At 38.7% G+C, this 10989-nt stretch overlaps 1 protein-coding gene across 1 annotated transcript in view; it reads right to left on the bottom strand.

Moving 5' to 3' along the window:
- The window catches only part of MYH15 (myosin, heavy chain 15), a 137211-nt gene that overhangs the window by 18196 nt on the left and 108026 nt on the right, over positions 1-10989 (bottom strand). The window contains 1 exon segment of the mRNA XM_006878181.1: positions 5107-5303. Coding sequence (XP_006878243.1) covers positions 5107-5303 — 197 coding nt within the window.

The following is a 10989-nucleotide window of genomic DNA, read 5'->3' as shown; positions in this document are numbered from 1 at the left end:
ACCAGCTGCTTCTTGGAAACCCTCTACAGGGTCACTATGGGTTGGAACTGACTCGATGGCACTTCACAACAACAACAAGAAGGTTTAAGGATGCTCCCAGTTTACTAGAGGGTTTGACTCAAGTTACTACCCTTAGTTTACCTTGGGGACATGATCTGACTCCAATTTATAGCACTGCTTTGGAAAAGGTTGCTCTCTTGTCCTGGATCTTGCATCTGGCCCATTGCATCTGACCTCCAGTTCATAAGACTTTCAGTCCATCACCTAACCTAATTCATCAGCCCCCATAGCATCAACAGCCTGTCATCTGACCTGCCAATTTGGGTTCCTCTGCTGCTAAAACTACTTGGATGAGAAGATTCAAGACTGATCTCTGAACTATGGAATTGGGATTTACCAGCCTGGTAGCATAGTGGTTACGAATCGGGCTGCGAACCTTAAGGCCAGCAGTTCAAAACTACCAGCCACTCCGCGGGAGAAAGATGAGGAGTTCTGTTCCCGTAGATTTACAACCTCAGAAACCCTGTACAGGGTCGCTATGGGTCGGAACCGACTCGACGGCACTTAACAACAACAACAACAATAACAATTGCATGAGCCATTTCCTTTCACTATTGTGAGCTTTGTGAGGCTTTGCAGCATGCTGCAGAACTCAGACTTGAGGGAGAGAAGGAGTGGTGATTGATATCGAGGACTATGGATTAGTATAATATGTTAGAAAAGTCAGACAGTTGGGATCTCTTTAACCTCCAACCCACAGAAACCAGCTTCATGCAGATTTTTCTAAAAGTCATTATCCATGCACAGCTCATGTCTAAAAGTTACCTATTTGAGTCTAAGTAGATCGTTAGGTACATTTTGTCTCTAAAGAGCCTCTCCTTGGCTGTGTTGCTTCCAAGAAATGCTCTCTTGCTCATCCCCTGTCCCTCAAATGCAGATACTAAATATTCTGGCAATACTTTCTCCTGATTTTTTCTTAAGGTGGTGCTGTGGGTTAATGCACCAGACTGCAAAGCTGTTTGAAACTGCAAGGTCAATGGTTCAAGCTCACCAGCCACTCCTTGGAAATCCTATATAGAGTCACTATGGGTCAACTGACTCAATGGCACTTAACAACAACAACACTTCTTTCTCCCACATTGATAACCCACCCAGATCCATGCCATCATTATGCTGAGTTAATAGGTTCCACTACTCTTAGGGATGCCTGGTGTGGTGCTGGCGGTTAATGCGCCAGACTGCAAAGCCATTTGAACTGCAAGGTTGGCAGTTCAAGCTCTCCAGCTGCTCCTTGGAAACCCTATATAGGGTCGCTATGGGTCAGAATCGACTCAACAGCACTTAACAACAACAAACAACTGCTCTTAGAGGTAGTGCAGTAGATCTACAAGATAAGCATTGGACTGCAAACTACAAGGTATGCAATTCAAGCCCACCAGTTGCTCCGCGGAAGAAAGATGAGGCTTTCTTTCTGCTCCTACAATGCCTCAGATTTAAGGCCTCAATGAGTCGAAACCAACTGGAGTGCACTTAAGAATAACAACAACAACTCTTCTTAGAAGATATGTTAATCCTAGTCATTTATTGCTCCAGCATTCTATGGGGTAGAGTACTTTATTAAAGTGTTCTCTCCAATTCCCACATAATACAGTGCTCTTAGAATATTGGTTAGTTGAAATATATTCTTTCCCTTACATTTCCTGCAGGGACACTGTCAACTCCATTCTTACTCATTCATTACACATTATAGATAAAAGGTACTGATGTGCCAAAGCTTTTCCTTTCATTTTTACTGGAGTGAAATATATAATGAGACATTTGTCATTCCAACCATTTTTAGTATACAGTTCAGAGATATTACATCCACCATATTGTACAAACATCACCACTATGCATTTCCAAAATTTCCCATCACCCTAACAGAAATTCTGTATCCTTTAAACCATGCCTACCCTTATATCCCCATCTCCCACCTACCTCAGTAACCACTTAAACTTTGGTCTCTCTTGATTCACCTCGTCTTGATATTTCATATAAGCCGGATCACAAAATATTTGTCTTTTGTGACTGACTTATTTTCCTCAGCATGTTTTCAACATTTGTCCATATTGTAATGACACAGACTCTATTTTGCTTTATGGCTAAGAATATCCTACTCAGGGGTGGACTACCCAATAAGCAAAGCAAGCATAGACTGACTTGTGCTTACTTACTAATCACTATGTTGTTGTTGTTAAGTGTTATCGAGTCTATTCCAACTCATAGCAACCCTGTTTAGGGTTTTTGAGCAGTAGTTGATGGACTGCAACTGCCAACCTTGTTTGCAGTCCAGTGCTGATCCTACAGCACCACATCAGAAGTCCACTAATTGTGATTAGTAAGTAAGCATCAGTAAGTGACAGTATGGATTAATAAGTAAGCACAAGTAAAACCATGCTTACCTTGCTTACTGTGTACTCATCCCTGTCAGGCAATGTAAATTTGAAAAGAGACACATGCCAGCCTTACCTAGACACAAAATTTTTGAAAAAAATGTAAAAAGTTCACTACTGGTAAGTAATTAAGCACAAATAAACCTTTTTACTTTGCTTATTGTGAAATTCTGTACTGATTCAATTGTATGAATACACCACATTTTGTTTATCCATTCATTTGTTGATGGACATTTGGGTTGTTTCCACCTTTGGCTATCGTAATTAGTGCTGTAATGAACTTTAGTATACAAGTATCTGAGTCCCTGTCAAAGTTCTCTCTGATCTACTGTTAATTAAACAAGTAAAAGATCCTCAGAATTAACACGTACCACACAAGTAGCTCAACAGAACAATGTGGTCATAAAGTGCCTCTGCGGTAGAATCCTGAAAAAGCAATTTGTGTTCAGCAGTCAAGGAGGATCCGGGCTCAACAAACAATTCCTTCCTCATTGGTTTTCTATCCAAATTCACTTCACTTCTGTACTTTGTTTTCCTTAACTCTTAAAAGGTGTTTCTGATGCTTTACCCAGTTTTATAAAATAATTACATACATGTTCACTCCTTTAGAAATGTTTGATAGGTAGCAAAGAATGTGAGTGTTAGTTTGGGTGACCAATTGTACTTATTTGTCAAGGGATGAAGGGTTTCCTTGGGATGTGGAATTTCTGGTGCTAAAACAGTGATAAACCTGGACAAACTGGTATGAATTGGCCACCCTCATCTCACTGATATTTTTCTAAGTTTAATAACCAACAACTATCCCACTCCTCAACTTACCAACCATAATCTCCTTGTTGTTGGTAAATGCCATCAAGTCAGGTCCAACTCATAGTGACTCTGTATAGGGTTTCCTAGATTTTAAATCTTTCCAGGAGCAGAAAGCCACATTGTTCTCCCATGAAGCAGCTCGTGGGCTAGAATCATGGACCTTGTGTTTCACAGTCTAGTGCTTATCATATGGAGACACTGTGCTCCCCAAGCACCTACTTAGTTGCCTAGCATATGTGAGAGGATATGGGAAATGGAGAAGACAAATCCCTAGCTTTGGGGAATTTAGAATTCAGAGGTAGTAAATTGAGTCTCCAGTGAGCTTGATCCTGCTAAACTAACTTATCATGTGACCCCGAGCCTGAATATTAAAGTAGGCAGAGCCTCGACTTTCTAACTTTAAAAATAGGATCCTAAGATGATTTTTGTATCTGTCTATCTCCTTGAGGTGATTTAGAGGGAAATTATAGAACAGATAAAGCTTTACTTATTTGATGTTCAACTAATTTTCAAACAAAAAGAATCTTGGAGATTATCATGTTTATCCATATTTGCTTTAGTTGTCATTTAGTACAGAACTAGTTCCAACAAATCTATGCGGTCATAAAGCAGTCTATATTATTTCCCTATTTCTTATCCCCCAAAGAAACTATCAAATACAATGACAGGTAGGCACTTTCACTCAAACTTTTCACTCATTAGAAGACAAAAAAAAATTTTTTTACTTTAGAAGGAAATGCCATATTTGGATATAAGAAGTTTTTTCTGCTCAAAGCCTCACATTTTTGTGGCCCAGAGTTTTTAAAACATACACAGCAGTTATTTTTAGTATCTGTCATCCCAAAGTCCTTTTTAAGTTACTGTGGATACAGAGATGGATCACTTGGTACCCATTCTGGGACAGAACACAGGGACTGTTTAGCAACTCTACAGCAATGCCTCTCAAAGATTTAGGTGAAGAACTGAGAAACAATATTTTTTTGTTGAAACGAAAGAGAAGCGTATTGATCTGCCCTGGATTTTTGCCAAGCTACCAAGTCAGGGATGTATTCTTTCAAATAAGCCTTTAATGATTATAAACTGGAATTGTTTTGACACTTTCTCTGATAGATACACAATCCTTCCACCTCTGAGAAAAAAATATTTCAGTACTACACCCTGGAACTGAGACTTGGTTAAACTGGAGCCCAACCTCCTATCATTTCTACAGACAAATTCTAAAGGCTTTATGTGGAGGTAGCTATGAAACTAGTTATCTAACCCTAGGAGTGGCCTGAGGATAATTTCTTTTCAAAGCAATCTCTGTCCCTTCAGGCACAATGACAGATCATAGCATGTGTCCAGCTACCCTTGTCAATCTTTCATAGGCCACTTTGTAGTCTACAAGTTGTAGACCAGAAATACGATGACTTTAATGAATAGAGACAAGTACATATGAGGGTACTTGAAAAAGTTTATGGAAAAATTCTATTATCTTTTCATTTCATTTGTCCACAAACTTTTTGAAGTGCCTTGTACATAGATCCAATTATTCAATGTCCCAAATGAAATATAGGATATTAAGTGATAGGCCATTTCCAAGCCATACCTCAAAATCACATCTATCAAATCTCCCTTTAACCCCCAAGACTAGCCTCCTTTATCTCCTCAGGACTCCTTTATGGCAACTATGACTTTGAACTACAGTTTTCCTTTTCTTAGCCCCTCTAAAATGTGTGACTATTTCAGCCTTGGGTTCAGGCTTGTTCAAGCATGAATCCAGGATTTATTAAGGGCATACTATGAAGTTTTGGAAACATAGTCACTATTCTCATATTCCTTGATGTAACTAATTCCAGGTTAAGGACAGCCTTGGCCTACTCACTTGGCATCTTCCATGCCTTTTGTTCTCTGGATGGCATCATTTTCATACTTCATTCTCCATGGCACCATTTCAGCATTGTCTCTGGATAGAGCCCTTTGCAGCTCAACCTTGGCCTCATACTCTTCCTTGTACTGCTCTTGCAACAGGTCACATGTATGCTCGGCTGACTGCAGGGCATGGGTCAGGGTATTCTGTGACTGTTAGGGACACACATGAAAACTGTATCACTTCTATTAACAACAAAAGGCATGAAAGTGGCAAGAATTTTTTCATGTTACATTAATATAATAACCTGCCAAAAGCTGAACTTGAACCTAGTAAGATAATACCAGAGAGAAAACTGGGAACATGAAGAGAAAGGATAGAAAGTAATTGCTGCTATTAAAAGAAGGAAGAGAGTTCTATTTAGAGAAATGTGAGACTGACCGAGACTATATGGCCATCAATAGTACACAGACTTAGTGTCCTAGAAAGAGTGGAGAATGGAAAGGTGACAAAGAGAACATTCATTATCATTTATACAATAAAATTTGTTTGACAATATATAAAATTCAGATCTTGTTTGCACTGGAAAGAACAGTGGAGGTTTAATCTAGTCTTCTAATTTCACTGACTAGGAAAATAAAGTCTTTTATTTCACATGTAAATCTCTGAACCCCACAGCTCTTATCACTTTAAAACAGCATTGTCCAAAGAACTTTCTATGATAACAAGAATGTTATCCAATATGGCAACCACTAACCACAAGTCCGGGGTCCTGTAATGGCACTGTAGGATGAGCACTGGACTGGTAACTGCAAGGGCAGTGGTTCAAACCCACCAGCCACTCCTCAGAAACCACAGGTTGCTATGAGTTGGAACCAACTCAATGACACTTAACACTCACAAGTCCTGGTGATGCTGTAGGCTAAGCACTGGATTGCTAACCAAAAGGTTAGTGGTTCAAACCAGCTGTTCCTCATAAAACCTACACAAGGTCAACTCTAAGTCATAGCCTATTTGACTGCACTTGACAGTCACCACCACCACATTGCAACCTGGAACATTTGAAATATGAACAGTATTAAGTGTTTAGTTGTATTTAATTTTCATTGGCCTAAATTTAAATTTTGATTGTCAACTGTAGCTGGTGGTTACAGCATTTACTGGACAGCAAAGCTGTGTTTGATGAATAGTTTCTATCACCTGAATGGTAATCTGGCTAACCAAACCCCAAGGTTCCCGGGAGAGAATGAAAAATCAGATCTTCTACTGGTTCTCAGGGGTCCACTCTGCAAATAGTAAAATGTGTCTTCTCCACGTATATGTAGTTCTGAGGGCACAACACTTGGTACCTGAGACAGGCCCCTTTGTATAGTGAATGAGGAGCAACAATACAGCATCCGTGTAAAAGATGTAGGCTTTGGAATCAGAGAAACTTGGGTTTAAACCATGACCCTTCTTTAATATATAGTTATTCAGCACCTGGAGTGCTGATGTGGTGCTATTGGATAAGAACTGGACAGCTAATCACAAAGTTGGCAGTTTAAACCCACTAGCTGCTCCTTGGAAAGCCTATACTTTCCAAGTCACTATGAGTCAGGACTGACTCAACAGCCCTTAACAACAACACTGAGTACCTGTTCTAGGCTCTAGTGATACAGAAGAGAATGAGATGAAGATCAAGTTTCTGGCCTCAAGGAGGGGCTACACACATCAAACAGGTTGCCTTAGTACCCTAATGTTGCCATAACATAAATGCCACAAATGGGAGACTTTAAAGAACAAAAACTTATTTTCTCACAGGTTAGGAGGTTAGAAGTCTGAATTTAGGATATGGCTTTATGGAAAGTCCTTTATCACCTATTTCAGTTTCGAGTAGCTGCCATCAATCCTTGGTGTTCCTGGGCTTGTACATACATATGTCACCATCTTCCTTTTCTCCTGTGTCTGTGTTCATTCTGGTCTTTTTATAACTCAGAAGAGGGTAAGTTAAAGACCCACCTGACTTACATATGATCTAACTAACATAACAAATAAAACCCTATTTTTAAATAGAATCACATCCAGTGGTATTATAGGAATTAGGATTCAACATAAATTTTGGGGCGGTATAATTCAATCCACAAAATGTGTCATTAGTAAAAAAAAATACTGACAGCGGTTGACATAGGATAGTTTCTAAGGCATGAAAAGAGCATCTATAAAATTCCTAAAGCAGGAATGATGGTAGGTTGTTTAAAGGGCAGAAAGGCAATCAGGATGACTAGAGGAAAATTAATGAAGTGTATGTATGAGGTGAGGTCTCAGAAGGAACCTGGAGAAAGCTCAACGGGACTCTGATAAGTCAATTGGAAGCCAATGAAAAAGCAGCCACAGAGATCTTCCAAAATACACATCAAGTCATTTCACTACCTGCTTAAATCGCTTCACAGTCTACTATTCTCTGTATGTTCTTAGACAGTTATTTGTCTTTTCAGATTCTTGGATCCTTCATGTATGAAAACATGATAAAATTTTCCTGATTTTATGACATAAACATAAAAAAAAAAAAATCTGCTACAATGCTTAGCACACAAAAAGTGGCAGGAATTAAATTTTTTTTTTTTATACTAGATAAAGTAAGGCCAGTGAAGGGAAGAAAATAGTAGAATATTTAAAAGCAGAAGTTATGAAGACTAAACTACCTCCACCCTCACAGTATTTGCTTTGCAGTGAGATCACAAACAATTGAAGATATTTTACAGTCAAACTAACAAGATGCTTTGGGAAACAAGGAAGAATTAGTATTAAATACCAGGACCTAATGATGTTATCTCTCAGGTTAGTTACTATGTTTTCACCTGTGAAGAGCTACTTATTTTGGGGTCACCAATCAGCAATATTCCAACACTAGTCTGTCAGTTTTTTGTACTGTGGTGGCTTGCATGTGCTGTGATTTGAAGCTATGCTACCAATGTATTAAATACCAGCAGGTTCACCCACAGTGGACAGGTTTCAGCTGAGCTTCCAAATGAAGACAGACTAGGAAGGAAGAGAGACAGAATACTTCTGAATATTTAGTCACTGAAAACCTTATGAATAGCAGTGGATCACTGTCAGATAGCACCAGAATACTGAATATTGAAACATTATGAACAGCACCAGAATACTGTCAGATATAGTAACGGAAAATGAGCCCAGCAAGCTGGAAGGTACTCAAAATACAACTGGCGAAGAGCTGCCTCCCCAAAACAGAGTTGACCGTGAAGACATAAATGAAGTTAAGATTTTAGAACATTCATTTGCTGATGGTGCACAGCTCAAATTGAAGTGAAACCGAGGTAAACATTAAAATTCAAAACATGGTTTGTACAGTGTGACTCTAGGAAAAATGGAAGTAGTCAAAAATGAAATGGAATGAATAAACCTTGATATCATAGGCACCGTTGCTGCTGCTGTTGTTAGGTGCAATCGAGTTGGCACCAACTAATAGTGATCCTATGTACAACAGAACAAAACACTGCCTGGTCCTGCGCCAATCTTATACTCATTGCTAAGCCTGAGTCATTGCTGCCATCACTATGCTAATCCATCTCATTGGGGGTCTTCTTTTTTTTATCCAGGCCTCCATTTTACCAAATATAATATTCTTTTCCAAGGACTGGTCCTTCCTGTAACATGTCCAAGGATGTGAGATGAAGTCTGGTCATCCTTGCTTCCAAGGAGCATCCTAGCTGTCCTTCTTCCAACACAGATCTGTTTGTTCTTCTGGCAGCCCATGGCACTTTCAATATTCTCTTCCAACACCATAACTCAAAAGCATCAATTCTTCTATGGTCTTCCTTATTCACTGTCCAACTTTCACATGTATATGAGGTTATTGAAAATACCATAGCTTGGATCAGGTGCACATTAATCTTCAAACTGATATCTTTGTTATTCAATACTTTAAAGAGGTCTTGTGGAACATATTTGCCTAATGCAATAAACATCATTTGATTTGACTGCTGTTTCCATGAGTGTTGATGGTTGATCTGAGAAAAACAAAGTCTTTGACAACTTCAATCTTTTTTCCATTGATATGGTTGTTGTGTATTGGTCCAGTGGTGGGGAGTTTTGTTTTCTTTACATTGAGGTGCAACCCATACTGTGATCTTTGATCTTCATCAGTAAGTATTTTAAGTCTTATTCACTTACAGCAAACAAGGTTGTATCATCTGCCTATCACAGGTTGTTTAGACTTCCTCTAATCCTGATGCCATGTTTTTCTTCACATAATCCATCTTCTTGGATTACGTGCTCAACACACAGATTGAATAGTTATGGTGAAAGCATACAACCATGGCTCAAACCTTTCCTAATTTTAAACCATTTGGTGTTTATGTATATTTTTAATATATATATGTATGTTATATGAGTGTGTGTGTATTGATCACATTTGAATAGGTTGCTTTATTTCCCCCTTTGTAAAATGGATAAATAGGACTGCCTTATCAAAGAATTAGAATTAAGCTAGATAATATATGCAAAGAAACTGACACATAGAATATTCTCTGTCAATGTTGTTGTTGTTAAGTTCTGTTGAGTCAGTTCTGACTCATAGCGACCCTGCATAGAATTTCCAAGGAATGGCTGGTGAGTTTGTACCACTGACCATATGATTCAAACCAACCTTGCTGTCCAGCACATTAACCCACAGGGCTACACCAGGACTCTGTCAATAGTGGCTAATATCTTTCTATCAATAGTAGCTAATATTTTTTTATTGACTCATATTTGATTTGGTTATTTTATAGAACACTCATGATTATTTTATAGAACACTCATGATTATTTTATAGAACACTCATGAATCCTGAAAAGACTCATTGACTTGATTCTGCTGGTTGGATTCTCACTCTTCCTAGTTTTAAAAATTATGTGGGTAGAAGTTATTCTGATTGCCCTTAAAGTCAATAATCAAGTAGGAGGGACAATAGTTAAGGAGGAAAATCATGATGAACTTATTGTGTGACATCTTTCTTTAGGGTAACTCATAAGCATAATGGAAGAAAATAATGCTCTGATGGCACTATAGGATAAGCACTCTACCTCAAGGTCAGTTTGAATGGAAGGTCGGTGGTTTAAACTAACCAGCAGCTCCTTTGAAACCCTAATACCACAGGGTCACTATGAGTCAGAACTGACTCCATGGCACTTAACAACAACAACAACAAACCAATTTTTCAGGGAAAAGATCACCTTCACTCAGAAGACTGAAGAATTGTAAGGGCAACTGCAAGAGGAAACCAAAGAAATAACTCTATTAGCAAATTTTAATTTAATTCTGATTTTAATGTTGCTAATTGTTGTTGTCATGAGGAGCTGTGAAGACTGTTCTGACACATAACAAACCTATATAGGGTTTCCAATACAGCTGGTGTGTTTGAGTCAGCAACCTTATGGTTAGTAGTACAGTGATTGATTATCCTATACCACCACATCAGGACTCCAAATGTTTCTCGTTGTTAGGTGTTGCCAAGTAGGTAGCAATTTATAGTGACCTTATGCACCAAAGAACGGAACAACTGCCCAATCCTGGGCCAGTCTCACAATTGTTACTACACTTGAGCCCATCACTGTTGCCACTGTGCCAATCATTTTGGTTGTGGGGTCTCTTTCTCAATGTCCTTTCACTTTACCAAACATGATAACCTTCTCCAGGGAATGGTCACTCCTGATAATATGTTCGAAGTATGAGATGATGCCTGGCCATCCTGGCTTCAAAGGAGTATTCTGACTGTACATTTTCCAACACAGATTTTTTTTGTTTTTCTGGCAATCCATGGTAATTTTAATATTCTCCTCCAATATCATAACTCAAATGCATCAATTCTACAGTTGTCCTTATTCACTGTCCAACATCCACATGCATCTGATGCTA

Source organism: Chrysochloris asiatica, unplaced genomic scaffold (assembly GCF_000296735.1).
Source record: "Chrysochloris asiatica unplaced genomic scaffold, ChrAsi1.0 scaffold00236, whole genome shotgun sequence".
NCBI classification, from domain to species: Eukaryota; Metazoa; Chordata; class Mammalia; order Afrosoricida; family Chrysochloridae; genus Chrysochloris; species Chrysochloris asiatica.
Note: the sequence above shows the minus strand (reverse complement) of the source record. Positions and strands in the feature narration are given on the sequence as shown.